General features: G+C 49.6%; 1 protein-coding gene and 1 long non-coding RNA gene across 2 annotated transcripts in view; one reads left to right on the forward strand and one right to left on the reverse strand.

The window, feature by feature from the left end:
- TCF7L1 (transcription factor 7 like 1) overlaps positions 1-15,496 on the reverse strand; it is a 160,086-nt gene that overhangs the window by 22,287 nt on the left and 122,303 nt on the right. Inside the window, exon 4 of the mRNA XM_033838096.2 lies at positions 2,919-3,002. Coding sequence (XP_033693987.1) covers positions 2,919-3,002 — 84 coding nt within the window. The remainder of the gene's footprint in view (positions 1-2,918; positions 3,003-15,496) is intronic.
- Positions 8,010-9,742, forward strand: LOC109551020 (uncharacterized). Its single transcript, XR_002177711.3, has 2 exons — positions 8,010-9,330; positions 9,451-9,742. It is a non-coding gene; the product is annotated as an uncharacterized lncRNA (long non-coding RNA).

A 15,496-nucleotide genomic window follows, 5' to 3' on the forward strand; every position in this document is an offset into this window, starting at 1 on the left:
TCCGACTACTTCCGGTAACCTGCTTCTCTGCTTACGCCTGCAGCCTACAGAATCCGGCATCTAATAAACTGGGATGGTCTCTGGCCCCTCCTTCCCTTTTGCCTCTGATATGCGCTGAGGGCATATCAGATTCTCAATTCTGGCTGCCCCTTAGAATCTTCCAGGGAGCTTAGAAAACTAAGATACCAGCCCCACCCCAGGCCAGTTAAATCATATCCTTGAGAGAGCAGATGCTAAATTCTCCAGGCTTATTACCTCCGTTACCTTTGCAGTGTGTCTGTTTGATCTGGCACCTAATAATTCGAGCCTTCATCACCTCTTAGTCTGCTAAATGAACAGTATTTTAATTGTTCTTTCCCTCTCTTCATCAAAGCAGTGCTAGTGGTGGTGGTGGTGATAGTAGCAAGCTAGCCACCACTGAGTCTTATTCTGTGCAAGTTACGATTCTAAACTCATTACAATGCGCGGCCTCATTTTCACACAACGCTGAGGTCAAGTCCTCTTCTAATTCCTGTTTTATAGATGAGGAAACCAAGGCAAAGAGAGATGAGGTAATTTCCTGCAGCTGCACAAGTAGGAAGAGGTGGAGGTGGGATTCAAGCCCACTTTATTAAACAACCTCCAACACACAGGCATCTCAGGTCTGGCTCCTACATACATGTACACACGTGTCTCTCAGAAGTTAGAATGAGAAGCCCTGACTTGAAAATGGAGAACGGCGGTCTTCTCCCAGTCTACAGAATTTCAAGTTAATGTTAAGGTTTTCTCCCATGAATGTTCTTTTAAGTTTTTGAGGTCTGTTTATCTATATTAGAATGCAGAGTGTAATAATATACAACTTACTAGAAAAGTATCCATTTTGCTGTCTACCGTGTAATGTATCCACTGTTCCCGGTTTTCCACTCTCAGACAAAACATGAGCCCCTGCTCCACCGCAGTCCTGAGATCATATCCGTATAACACACATCTGCAGTGGCTGTAGGTTTGCCTGGCAGTGGGAACTATGGGTAGAGAACCTTGTTAAGAGCTTAGGGATTTCATATATTTTCATGCCACTTACAATGAGATAATAAGTGAGGATGAGTAGCTGATTTATTTAAGAAAAAGAATCCAGAAAGAAAACGGAAGCTTAGAGAGGGCAAAAAAACCCTTGATAATGTCTATTAATACAGTCTCCCGGAGCCAATGAAAGAATTATAGGAAGCAGAGGGTTGAGAAAAAGTTGGGCAAATGACTAGACTAGGTATCAGATGGCAAATGGATCGGGGATGGAGGTGGAAGGTCTAGCTCTTGCGTGAAGTTGGGCGGTGAACGTTAGAAGGGAAATAAGATGATGCATCACAGGAGGTGGAGGGCCATACACAGGCTTTTTATTTCATTTTTCAGAGCTGGATTGCTCTGCAACAGGGAGGATGGGAAACTCAAAGAGTCCGTGTGTTGATTTTAAAGAGAATTCACTTCCTCTCAATGTAAATGAAGATTTTAGAAGATACGAAGACAGTATGTGAAGGATACTGGCTGGGGGATGCCACAGGATGGGTGGGGTGCGAGCAAAGATTTGAAACAGAGACAGCTGTGCTGGGAGGGGACAAGCCAACTTTGTTGGGGGGTGGGGGTGGGGGTTGGGATGCCATGTCCTCCACAATGACTGACCACTAGAGGGCGCCTGTACCTCGCGCTCGGCCATCCCAAGCTGTCCTGGAATCTGGAGGGCCACAGGCCCTACAGGCTACTCAGGACTTGGTGACTGGCCACAGACATCTCAGGGGAGCCTGCACAGGACGGCTGGCCCTGTTGCTCGCTGGTTTCTCCTAGAGATTGTGAAACAGCAATCCCCACGTGTCTCCCCAGTGGGTGGCTGTGACGGTCACCTCAGAACTACACATGACATTGCTCTGTGAACTACCAAGGGCTCTGCCACTGTAAGCTGGTCTCACGATTCCTGGAAATCATACGGGCTCACTGTGCCATTATGTATCTCTCTATGTATACCTTCCTTCTCCTCAACTAGGCTCTAAGCTTTTAACGAAAAGGGCTATGAGGATATCTTAAAACGTCCTGAAGGAGATGAAATAACTATGTCTGGATTTACTTGAAAACAACCCAGTGTGGCTGAAGGGAACCACTGAAATTTGCCCTAATAAGGTTTTAGAAGCATCATGTATTCCCAGGTCTCCCTGTCTGTAAAATGGATGAGTCACACCAGCTGGGGTTCCTTCTAACTGGACCCTCTGTGTTTCTGAGATCCACTGCACAGGGGACATCAGTTAGCTTGTGGGGCACGTGGGTTGCCCCAAGCTCTTAAGAAAGTCCAGGAAAAGGGGGTGCAGGGTCCCGGCTGGGAACATCTCCTGTCCTAACGATTTCAGTCTGTTGCAAGCCCAGGTGAGGAGACCTGTCAGATCCCATTTCTCTTCCTCCCGGGACACTCCAGACCTTCCTTTGTGGCTGTGTTGCCTCGGACTTTGGCAGGAAGGCCTCAGTTGCCCCTCGGGATTTTTGTTTGCCTATGTTTTAATTTAATTCTTTTCTCTAACATCCTTTATAGAAGAGCCTCTTCAAGTGTCGCCATGCAGCTCTGCAGGAGAATCGGGGGCTGCTGACCGAGCTCCAGCGGGAGAGAAAGGAGAGAATGGAGAATGCCACTGCTCAGGTGGAGGGGCGGCAGGGGAGGACGGGGGTCACCAGCCAGGGGCAGCGCTGGAGTTTCCGATCTCACAACATCCCGGGTGGTATGAGCGCGTGCCGAGGTGGCAGTGATGGGGGCGTGCACGGGCAACACCCTAACTGCTGTGCCCCTGACTCGTTCGGCTCACACACTTGGGGCAATACTTGCTAGAACTGCGGGAAGGTGGAGGCAGGGACATGGGACAAGACAGCGAGTGTCCCTTCCATGCTTTAAGGAGAAACGGACTTACCAAGTGTGCTGGGGACGGTGACCTGGTATCCTTGACCGTGGCGCTGGCGGGGACATCGAGGAGGGGCCATTTCATCTGTAGGTACTGCACAGGGGACAGAAAAGAATGCAGCTGGTGAGTGGGGGCCTCTCGTGCACCCACGAGAGCAGGGAGGCGCTCTGTGGTGTGGGGGTACGACCGTGGTTTATTTTACCTGCACGCTCCTTACTGTGTCAATGGCCAGAGATCAGAAGAGTGTAGAGCATACATTTGACAACCACTACTGCCACCAGCCCCTCCGTCATTCTGGGGTAAAAACACGACAGCACAACTGACCAAAGTTTTCAAAGACCCTACTGGTGAGGGTCTTTAGCGGTGGGACAAGCAAGGCGCATCAAGGGACCCAGGGCTCCCAGATGGGGATCCTGCCTGTTCATTTCCATCTCTTACAGCAGCACACACAACACTCCCCAGGAAATAAACAGCCTCTCCAGAACTATCTGGCGAATGAATGAATAAAAACCATCTGCCTGACACTTCCAGGGTCACGACTAATATCTGTGCATATTCAAGATGTGGACCTTTACTTCGTTGTAGTGTTTCTCGATCTTGAAAAGATTTTCCAGTACCCTACCCTCTCCCATGTATTACTGCAAAAAAACCAAACCAAACAATAAATCCCCGACACGCACACACACTGTCTTTAAACGAAAAGCCTCTCCTCAACCCCAGCACGGCAGAGGGTTGGGCAAGAGTCTGGGAGAGAATGGGTGGAGAGGCAGTGACGGGCTCTGGAGTTGAGAGGTCACAGGTTCAGGTTCTCACTCTGCCGATTATGCTGCGTGACCCTGGATAAGTGTCTCAACAACTCTGAGCCTCAGTTACTTCATCCATAAGGCAAGGCGATTATCACTAACTTTACACGTTGTTAGAAGGATTAGGGACAATGTCTAGTATTGAACACAGTGCTGTGCACGTGGAAGACATTTGATAAATGGAAGCTATTATTTTCATAAGCAAACCATTAGTCTTTGCCAGGAGCAAAATACACATGTTGTCCGAGTGTCAACACTGATATGGTGCTTCTGGGCAGCAGACCAGCCATGCAGCCTCTTTGCAGAATTCTTGAGGCCACTTTGAAAATTCGAGCTCTAATAGAACGTGGTGACTCCAGGAAGAGTTTCCCAAGGAGACAGAAAGAAGCCTTTGAATCATCCCTTGCTCTGGTCATTCAATTTCAGGGGAGGGGGAGAAAATCATGATTTGGCCTTGAGCTCTGAGCACAGGTCAGGAAAGGAGGATGGGCAGTGCCCCTTTACTCTCCATCAACCACAAAAATTGACTGAGGGCAGGGGCTGGGCTTTCCAAAAGGTATCCACAGGCAGGAATAATAACCCAAGGACACGTCTGCCAAGGGCCAGCGAGTGGCAGAAACAGCAGCTGGGATGGGCCAGGGATGCCTGGCCATGGGAGGTGGGAATGAATAAGGACTGCTCCACTCGGGACCCTCTGGTGCCCTGCCCCTCCCCCCAACCGAATGTCATCTCTATCCCTGTGCTTTGCTGATCCTATCTGCTTCCTTCCTTCACACCCTCACTCACCTATTTCCCTTCCCAGGAGCCTACACTTCCTAGATGAACTAACCGTGATTTAAAAGCCTTTGGCAAGTTAATAGCACTGGACAAACATCGGTCTAGTGAGTTAAACTCATTTCCTCAGTGAACAACAACACTTGTGCTACGGTGGCAGTTTTCAAAGCAGACTTACACACGTAAACCAGTTTAACCTCCACAGCATCCCTGCTACGACAAGTCACGGTGACTGTCCCATTTTCCGACGAGCTAATGGAGTTTGTAAATTCAGGGTGAATGACTTGCCCACGTTATGAGGAGTTGGAGCTGAGGTCTCTTGACTTCCAATCCCACACTCTTCACCACAACACGAGTCGTAAGGCTTTTCATAACACTGTCCTCTTGAACATTCCACTGCCCCCCACAGCCTTTGCTCTGATGGCCTTTTCTCTCTCCTTTTCTGCCTCGCACAGGGTTGGCCACCCAGAAGCTGGACGAATACATACACGGCCATGTTCTCCTGCAGGGACACTTGAGGTGGCTGGAGCTGACTCACCCTCGAGTGCTAACCATCACACTCATTTCTCTACAAGCAATATCAGGTGCTAAAGAGAAGCGTTCCAAATTTACCCCTCGCCACGTGAAACACAAAAGAAGTGTTCCTAAAATCCATCAACTCTACCAGCATCTGATTCCCTATTTAGAGTCACAAAGGTCCACACTGAACACTTCTTCACTCTTGGTGCTTACCGGGAAGGTTTCTTCGACCACGTCAGGGTGGCCCAGAGAAATCGATCTGAATCCTGGTTTGGGCCAGTGCTGCAGTTTTGGGTCTTTAAGAATACTACCCGCTGACCTTATGGGCTGTTAGACATAGCAGGCTTGTAGGGTGCCTGCACAGAGTTTCTCAACCGTGGCGCTACTGACATTTTGGGCTAGAGAATTCTTTGTCGTGGGGCTGTCCTGTGCATCTTAGGATGTTTGCCAGCATCCCTGGCTTTACCTCCTAGAATCCCTGCCAGTAGCTCCCACTCTCTGGCCCAGTTGTGATTAGCAAAGATGTCTCCAGACTTTGCTAAATATCTCCTGGAGGGGCAAAACTGCCCCCCCAGTGAGAACCACTGCTCTAGTGGTTGAGGAGCTGGTACCCACTATACTCTAAGATGCATGAGGGTCCACATGCCTTGGTACTGGGGCGATCAATGTACAAACATACATATAAACACATACACACACGCATAATAAGGGGTTTTAGTAGTAGCTACTATTCATGATTGTCTATCATGTGCTTGGTGGTTACGTACCCCCCCCCCCAAGACGTCTGGGCTTCTGATGGGAGGAAACCACAGTAGCCTCTTCTCCCCTTGAGGTCCACTCTTTTTTTAAAAATTGAAGTATAGTTGACTTACAATGTCAGTTTCTGGTGCACAGCAAAGTGATTTAGTTATACATGTATATGTATATTCTTTTTCTTTACAGGTTATTACAAGATATTGAATATAGTTCCCTGTGCTGTACAGTAAGACCTTGTTTATCTATTTTATATACAGTAGTTTGTATCTGCTAATCCCAAACTCTTAAGTTAGCCCTCTCCCTCTCCCACCCCATTTCCCCTTTGGTAACCATAAATTTGTTTCCTATGTCTGTGAGTCTGTTTCTGTTTTGTAAATAAGTTCACTTGTATCATATTTTAGATTTCCACATGTAAGTGATGTCATATATTTGTCTTTCTCTGTCTGACTCACTTCACTTAGTATGATAATCTCCAGGTCCATCCATGTTGCTGCAAATGGCATTACTTCATTCTTTTCTTTTTATGGCTGAGTAATATTCCATTGTATATATGTACCACATCCTCTTTATCCATTCATCTGTCAATGTACCTTTAGGTTGCTTCCATGTCTTGGCTATTGTAAATAGTGCTGCTATGAACATAGGGGTGCATGTATCTTTTCAAATTACAGTTTTCTCCAGATACATGCCCAGGACTGGGATTGCTAGATCATACGGTACCTCTAATTTTAGGTTTTTTTTTTTTTTTTTAAGGAACCTCCATACTGTTTCCCATAGTGGCTGTACCAATTTATATTTCTACCAACAGCCTAGGAGGGTTCCCTTTTCTCTACATAGGGGCCACTCTCACTCATTAATTTTAATGAAACCTGGAGGCTTGGAGGGTGGGTGAAAATTTTTAGCCCCGTCCACTGCTGAAGTCTGGCTCCTTACAGATAAGACAGGCGTGGAGAGGTGGTCCTGGGAATAGTGTGCGTCTTCCCAGGATCCTTCCTGCTCCAGTCGATGACGGGGGCTGGGGGTGTGTGCCTGTGTGCAGACAGGGCTTCATTCCGAGTCGTAGGGAAGTGGAGGGCTGTCCCTTCCCCCTTTCCACTTTTCTGCTTTTTTTAAGATTTTGAAACCAGTGGTGGGAGTAGGGGATGGGAGAAGACCTGTAAGACTTGGAGTCCCTGCAGCTTAGTCATGGAAGGCCTCTGGATTGTAATTCTGAGGAAAGGAACATTCTAAAGGGGCAGCTGAGCTTCTCAGAACCATGAGTTGAGGCAGAAAGAGGTAGCAACACCGCTTATAACCCTTCCCAACCTCCTTCCCAGAAATCTGGAGGTGGCTGTGCAGTTCTGAATTCCTAGGTCAGGCTCAGCCCAACAATCAGCTGAAATAAATCTCTCTTGGCTGTAATGCTCATGTGCGGCCAGCCCCACAGGGCTAATCACTCATTGGTGGGGAGCATGTTCCTGTGGATTAAGAGATGTGTGGCTAAGCCTAGATTCCCTGCACAGTAATGGCATGTGGGCAAATTAAAACTGCTGGCTTCTCCAAGCCCAGGCTAGGCTCCATCCAACTGGCCACAACTGGCTCCTGACCAGTCTATCATGGCCAGACTTCAGCGCCTCCCTCCTGGGGGATGCGCACCGTGATGGAACGCATGGGACCCGTGTGGCATCAATGCACTGACGGCCAAGCAACAGCAGGAGCCACCACTTATGGGATAAGCGCTCTCTTCTGATTCTCAAAAAACAGAAAGAAAAAACCAAACCCAAATGGTGAGGACTGTTAACCCTCAATTTACAAATGCTGCTGAACATGCTGTTGTGTGCGGTGACTCTCTGAGACAGGCCAGACAGGCAGTTTACCAATCTTACTGAATCTGGGAAACTCTTTTTGTGGGACCGGAGTTCCGTGGAATGCACTTGGGGAAGTGCTTTTTTTTGGCGACGCCGCGTGGCACGTGGGATCTTATTTCCCCGACCAGGGATCAAACCCATGTCCCCTGCAATGGAAGCTCGGAGTCTTAACCACTGGACCACTGGGGAAGTCCCTTCCACTTTTTTTTGTAGTTCATTTACAATGTCATGTTAGTTTCAAGTGTAGAGCACAGTGATTCAGTCATACATGCATATATATGGGAAGTTCTGCTATTGTGGTTCACAGTTAAGTATAGTGAGGCTGTGGTTTAGAACCTGTGTTTACCTTGTTAAGGAAGGATGATTCTGTTCCTTTTTTTTTTTTTTTTTTTTTTTTTGCGGTACGCGGGCCTCTCCCGTTGCCGAGCACAGGCTCCGGACGCGCAGGCTCAGCGGCCATGGCTTACGGGCCCAGCCGCTCCGTGGCACGCGGGATCCTCCCGGACCGGGGCACGAACCCACGCCCCCTGCATCGGCAGGCGGACTCTCAACCACTGCGCCACCAGGGAAGCCCCTGTTCCTATTTTTAAATCGTTTTCCCTGGGACAGTTGTTGAATTCTCTCAGAATCCACCAAAATGGTGGCTTCTCTTATTTGCCTCAGACATGAGATGGATACATAAGTAATAGATTTCCTTACACTGAAGCACCCTTGTATTCCCCAGGTAAACCCTATTCAGTCACGATGGCTTGTTCGTTCTTGTATACACTGTGGAATGCTAAACATGAGTGTCTTAAGATTCATACTTCTACATTCCGAAGAGTGAACAAGTTTTCTTTTTTTGCTGCTGTCTGTATCAAGTGTTGCTATCAGTGTTATTTGGGCTTTATCATGTATACGGGTGCCGCCTGCTCTCTCTCTCTCTTTTTTTTTTTTTGCGGTACGCGGGCCTCTCACTGCCGTGGCCCCTCCCGCTGCAGAGCACAGGCTCCGGACGCGCAGGCTCAGCCGCTCCGCGGCATGTGGGATCCTCCCGGACCGGGGCACGAACCTGCGCCCCCTGCATCGGCAGGCGGACTCCCAACCACTACGCCACCAGGGAAGCCCGCTGCTCTTTCTCTTAATGTTCTGGGTCCCTTTTGGCCTCTTGGGCTCCTCTCCAGTACCCTCCTTGGGAATATCTCTTGGTCAGGTGGGCTGTTGCCGCTCAACTTGGGCCTAGGGAAGGGTCCCTCTGCAGCGTCTCTCACTGGAGAGCCAGAGCCCTCTTCTTGCAGGGAGGTGGGGCACTGGGCCCACAGAATCCCGCTTAGCTTGGAGACTGTGCAGCAGATTAATTGCAGCTGTGCCCTGGAATTTCCCCAACATACAAATCTTCATGATGTAAAACAGCTGGGAGGAAATCCCAGCATGCCCTGTCCAGAGGCAGAACTGCCAATGAGCTCTGGAGATTAACCCTCCGCCTCCCAGAAGGTAGGAACGGCCCCTCCCCCAGCCAGGCCCCCCAGTTCCAAGCTTGCTTTGGTGGAGACGGGAGTCTCCAGGACTCTTGGGAACGCCCACGTTCTCCCCACTCACACGTTCTCACAGAAAACCCTTTAAGCAGGGCCCGGGCAAGAGAGGAAGCAAAGCCTCATGTCACAGACTCAATCGCAGTGTTCCCGGAGGGGGGTGCCCTGCAGCCAGAAGTCCGGAAGCAAGTCAGCTCCAAAAGATGCCCAGGTGAGAAGACCCCACTCCACAGAATCCCTTCTGCTTCTCCTTGGCGGGAGGGACAGGCCTGGTGCACAAAGAAAGGGCCCCTTTCTCTACCTTTCCCGTCTTGTGGTTTTTGTGCTTCAGAGCAGAAGCTTACCCACTTTAGGTGACCAGCCTTTCCTGCCTCTCTGGCCCCCAGTGGTGAATGGAGATTTCTGGGACCCCATGAATAGAGAAAAGGCCTTCCCAGGATTCCCTCCCAGGAGATGATATGGTGCGGCAGCCACCCAGGAGCACAGGCTAGAAACCCAACCCCACAGGCAGATGGCCGTCCACCCCACAGTGACGAGGACGTCGTGCAAAATGCTCTCCGCTTCCTTTTAAAGATGATCTTTAACATCAAGAATCGTATTATAAATGAAAAATGTGAACAGTCTACCAGTTTTTCCTTACTTTCCATTCTGCCACAATCGGGGATGAAATTGTTCTTTGGGACAATTGCAGTGGTTTCCCAGACCCTACAAGAGTTCAGACTTCTAAAAACCAACCTACCAGATCTCTGCCCTACTGAAAATCCTTTCCTGGTTGGTTGCTGGGTCAGGGGATACTCACCAGCAGTCTAGGGCCAACTTATCCTTCTGGCTCCAACCCTCACCATCCCCACACCCCCTCACACCAGCTGCACTAAAGTTCTTTTCTTTTTTTTTTTAATTAATTAATTTTTGGCTGCGTTGGGTCTTCGTCGCGGTGCACGGGCTTCTCATTGCGGTGGCTTCTCTCGTTGCAGAGCACAGGCTCTAGGTGCACGGGCTCCAGCAGTTGTGGCTCGTGGGCTCTAGAGCGCAGGCTCAGTAGTTATGGCGCACGGGCTTTAGTTGCTCCGTGGCATGTGGGTTCTTCCCGACCAGGGCTCGAACCCGTGTCCCCTGCAACTGGCAGGCGGACTCTTAACCACTGTGCCACCAGGGAGGTCCCTGCACTGAAGCTCTTAATGCACTCTGACTGTGCCATATTGCTCGACTGGTTCTTGGCCTGGTGTGTCCTTTACTCGTGGGAAACTCTATCCCCTCCTTGCACCAAGGTCACCTTCCCTGACAAGGCTTCTCCAGCTGCACACAACGGCCAGCCACACTCACCTCTGGGCCCCAGCTGTGCTTGGTGTTCCCATGGCACTCAGTATGCTGCTGTTGTTATCCGTTTGCAAATTCTGCCTGTCTTTTGAACTGTCAGTTCCTCAACGGTCACGTCCACATCCTCAATTCCTTGCCCAGAAGCCAACATTCATGATGCCTCCAGACCCTGTCCCACCTTGAGCTTAAGCATGTTATCAGTCTCATAAGCCCCAGCTTCCACATCTGTAACATGGGTCATCCAGCCTCTTCCTGAATCCTTTAGAGACAATGAGACACACATAATGGAGCCCCTTTCACTCTTAAGCGATTGGTTCTCACTTCGGTTGGCTTAGTATTGCCGAGAATTTGTAAATGCAGCCTGGAGCCTATGATACCCAACCCTGCCTGTTCCTGGAGGCTTCTCAAAGTCCTCTATCTTCTATCAAAATGGACAATAAGTTGATCTAACTTTGAAAACGTACCAACATTGAGTAATGAACTCATCAGTGAGGAGACAGAACAGCTTTCCCAAGTGGGAACAACGTTTAGTTTTCAGAAGTCACTGAGGAAGATAAAATGAAAGTATTAGAAGAAATGGTTCCCGAACGATGAATTAGACACAATTCCAGGAGCAAAAGCATAAAAAATAAGGTTTACACCCTTATCCCTTATTTCCTTTTTCTAAAGATGAGTAGTTTCTGCCTTTGCTTAGTTTTATGAATGGCACTAACCCCCGAGTATAATCACCTTCTTTGTTTTGCTCAAGTGTAGAAGGCCGGGTCCCTTTTTCTTTTTCTTTTTAAGAATATTTTTTAATTTATTTATTGGCTGTGCTGGGTATTAGTTGCGGCATGTGAAATCTAGTTCCCTGACCAGGGATTGAAGCCGGGCCCCCTGCATTGGGAGCACGGAGTCTTAACCACTGGACCATCACGGAAGTTGCCTGGGTTCCTTCTTGAGGCTTTGTTGATAGGTGAGTTGTTGCAAATAAATCCAATTAATAAATCCACAAAGCACTATAATAAGTGACTATGCAATTTAATACAACAGACACAATTTTCCTTGGAAAAGTTATTTAGAACCACAGTTCGGTAGTGTTTTAAACCAATGAAGTGACTTTTGTCTAGCACCTGTCACAGCAACTTAGTCAACAAATATTTTTGGAGCCCCTCTGTGCACTGGCAGCAGAGGGGCTCCAAGATTATTCCATGACTGAAGAGTAAACTCAAAAATAAGACTGGGCTGGGGACTTCCCTGGTGGTCCAGTGGTTAAGACTCCGTGCTTCCACTGCTGGGGGCGCGGGTTCCATCCCTGGTCCGGGAACCAAGATCCCACATGCTGCATGATACAGCCCAAAAAACAAAAAAGAAAGAAAGAAGAAAACAAGAGTGGGATGGCTGGGTTTCAGTTTCCCCATAAACACCCATCTCCTCCCCTTCCTCCCCAATAATTCCCCTTCTTTCCTGGATGGCCTCAAACTATTCTCTTCCCCTCCCAATTCAGAGAATCTTGCCATTTTGCCTACCAGATTTGATGAAAGGGTTGTTTTTAAAATTGGCTCCCCCGCAGAGGCCAATTTCTAAGTAGTGGAAGACACAGCACAGAGGTGACACAGCAGGGTTCCAGGCTCTTCCGAACTTCTCTGGACTAGATCATCTCACCTTTAAAATGGGGCTATTTTACTTAATCAGCCTGAAGGCCAGGACCTGGACCAGCCAGCCTCCTATGGAAGAAAAATCAAATGCAGCTGTTTGTCTAAAGCACAGTGGACGCCTGGGAGTGGCGCCTGGGTTGAGGTGCTCAACGGATACAGAACCAGGAGTCCTAGCTGATCCCCACTTCCGACCTGTGTACCTGAGGACGTTACCTGACCTTTCAGAGCCTCTGCATTCTCACCTGTAACATGAACATAAAGGGTTTTTTTTTTTTTTTTTTTTTTTTGCGGTACGCGGGCCTCTCACTGTTGTGGCCTCTCCCGCTGCGGAGCACAGGCTCCGGACACGCAGGCTCAGCGGCCATGGCTCATGGGCCCAGCCGCTCCGCGGCATGTGGGATCCTCCTGGACCGGGGCACGAACCCGTGTCCCCCGCATCGGCAGGCGGACTCTCAACCACTGCGCCACCAGGGAAGCCCTGAATCACGGGTTTTTTATTTAGAGGGGTGATCACTCGGAGAGGACCGAGAGCTGGGTGCGCGGCAAGCTCTCGGCAAATGCGTGTTTAGTCACTAAGACTAAGTTATTCTCGCTCAGTGAGCATTACCTGCACTTTTCCCAGGGATAGCTATTAACAGGGTTTGGCTCTTCACTCATCTGGGTGCTTCGTGGGGAGAGGCCCTGTGTGGGTAAACGTTTAACAGCTGGCTCCCTAAACAAAAACAAAACGATAGGCCCTGCTTTGCAGCATGTGCTGGGATTCATGGTGTAAGTATTCCCACCGTGGCTGACTGCAAGCTCCCGCAGTGAGCCGCCGATGGCAGTGTTGGGAAGAGATGCTTATAACTGGCTGGGGCAACACCAATGACTGTAGGCGGGAGCTGAGGGGATCTCAGATCTGCCCCGACTTGCTGGGACTGCTGGCTGTGTTCACAGATGGCTGGAGGCTGACATGTGTGGTCTTGAGGGAGAGCTGGACACTTGGCCTAGCATGTCTTCCTGGCCGCTGTGTGCTCCTTTCAGAAGGAGCAGGGGACCTCTGCCCCCAGAGCTCTGGGTACAGCTGCTCTGTGGTAAAGGGACTTCTGGGGCAGAGACCTGGGCTTTCCAGCAAAGTCAAAGTTAAACAAACTGCTTTTGGATCCTTCATTTTCCAAGCCTAGAGCTACAGGCCTCCTGAGTCCTATGTAGCCTCTTGCAGTGGCTTTGAACTTGGGTCTGCTGGGCCCAGGTAGTTTCTGTGCTCACTGCCCGACAATGGACACACCAGAGAGAAGCTTCTTCACGGGAACTGGCCTTGGATGCTGGGCCCTCCTTCCCTGGGTGGACCCCTGCCTGACCAGTCCTCCTCTGCCCTCTGGCTCCAGCCTTGTCGTGGCCACGTCTGGCGTATACCCCTGCTATCACGTACGATCACCTGTCCTGGCCCCGCTGCGGCCTCTGCCCTTGCACCACATGTGCACCTAGAGCTGACCCCACACCAGTACATAGGGAGCTGCCTCATTCTGCTAACGGCCTCACAGTAACTGCAGCATGGAGGTACCATAATCTACTAACGAGTCCCATAACTGTAGACGTACAGGTGCTTCCCAGACTTTTGCCACCGTGAACATCCTCATCACTTTGCTCATGTCTGAGTATAACTGTAGGACCCATCTCCCGTTGTGAGGGGACGGCTAGGTCAAAGGTACGTACATTTAGCTTTTTGAGAAGGATTACCGAAGACCTCCCAGTCTAAACTGTTCGCTACCAGCAACACACGAGAGAGCTCATCTCCCCGAGCCCTTGCCCACACCGTGTTATTCAACTTAACGATCTTTACCAGATGCGCAGGTGAAAAACCATAGCTCACTGTAGTTTCAATTCACATCTCTCTTGTTGTAAGTGAGGCTGGGAATTGTCACAAGTATAGGTACTGGGTTGAAGGACCGAAAAAAGATGTGTAGCCAAAAGGGCTTACAGTCTATGGGGGCGGCAAGGAAAGGGTGAGAGTGAGTGAGAGGGGTCGCTGGGGTTCCTCATAATTACAGAGGTCTGTGCAGCCTCTACTGCATTGGACCTTCACTCGGGCAGAAAAAGGGCAGATGTGATAGGAGCCGAGGGCACGGTCTCTGGGGCACGCTAGCGAGCGGAGGGAGAGGGGAGCCCAGGAAATCACTGCTGCTTCCACTTCCCACCACCGTCCCACCCGTCTCTGTGACTGCAAGGCCCTTGATGACTCGAGAAAGAAAATAAAGGCAACTGGCCTTTTACCTGCCAAATCCTATAGGCATCTCTGGGGAAACACATTTCCTGCCCGGAAGCCCTCTCCCGCCTTGGCTCCTGTGGTGCCAGGTTCTGTGTGGCCTCTGGTTGGTCTCCATTTATTGACCTGCATAAATGTCTCGGACCAACTCTTCAGTGAGAAAAGCCAGTTACGGCGGAACCCGGGAGGACAGCCGCCAAGATGTTCTCGCTGGGTTTTAGCATTTGGGGCAATTCTCTTACTTTCTTCTTTGCCCTTTTCTTATTCATTTGAAATTTTTACAATAACTGTATAGCATACTACCGCAACAGTAAGTAAAGCTATTAAAATAACAGCAACCCTAGGTTAATTGTTTTCATCCCCCCAACCTGTGCCTTCAGTTTTCCCAAGAAGAAACCTCAAAATCTACCACCTTAATGTCTTCAGCTGCCTCCCCTACCTCCTGTTGGCCACCAACTTCCACGGACCCTGGGCATCTTTCTCGATTCTAGGGATTCAGGTCCTCCCTCTTCACAGCTGGGCCGCTGCAGCACCTGCAGCTGGTCTCCTGGCTCCTGTTCAGTGTCTGCTCCACGATATCCCGGAGGCACTTGCGGGGAGCAACCCAGTTCGAAGGGGGCGCGGGTGGGCTGCAGGTCATCAGGCCTCAGATTGACGAAATGTCTGTTGTCCATATCAAAGAACGGCGTGGTGAATGGAGAGGAAGGGTCCCAGTCTTCTTCCACAGTGTCACCACTGCTTCTGTCTCTCTCCCCATCTCTTCCCGTCCGCCCTTTACTGGCTCCCAGAAACATCTTTCTAAAACACAAGACTACCCTATTTAAAGCTATCAGGTGGCTTCCCATTCTTACAGAACTGCCTACTTAGACTTATAAAACTGACCAAGAGGCAGGGAAGGCTCCGTACAGAACACTCCATAAATGTTTAATGGGTACCTCCTCTATCGGGTAGTGATTTATATGCACGATATGCCACAGGGGAGGTTTTTTAAAAGCCATATAAACAACTGGAATGTAAGTCAGCAGATGACAGGTTCAGAGAAGAGAGGGATTGAAATGGGCGGGATTCTTGTGGAAAGACCGGAAGACTTCACAGAGGAGGTGGCATCTGAGCTGGGTGGGTCACACAGGGAGAATACATTTCTGTAGTCATTTAGTTTCTTCAAAAAAAAATTAATT

The sequence above is a fragment of the Tursiops truncatus genome, chromosome 14 (assembly GCF_011762595.2).
Source record: "Tursiops truncatus isolate mTurTru1 chromosome 14, mTurTru1.mat.Y, whole genome shotgun sequence".
Classification (NCBI taxonomy): domain Eukaryota; kingdom Metazoa; phylum Chordata; class Mammalia; order Artiodactyla; family Delphinidae; genus Tursiops; species Tursiops truncatus.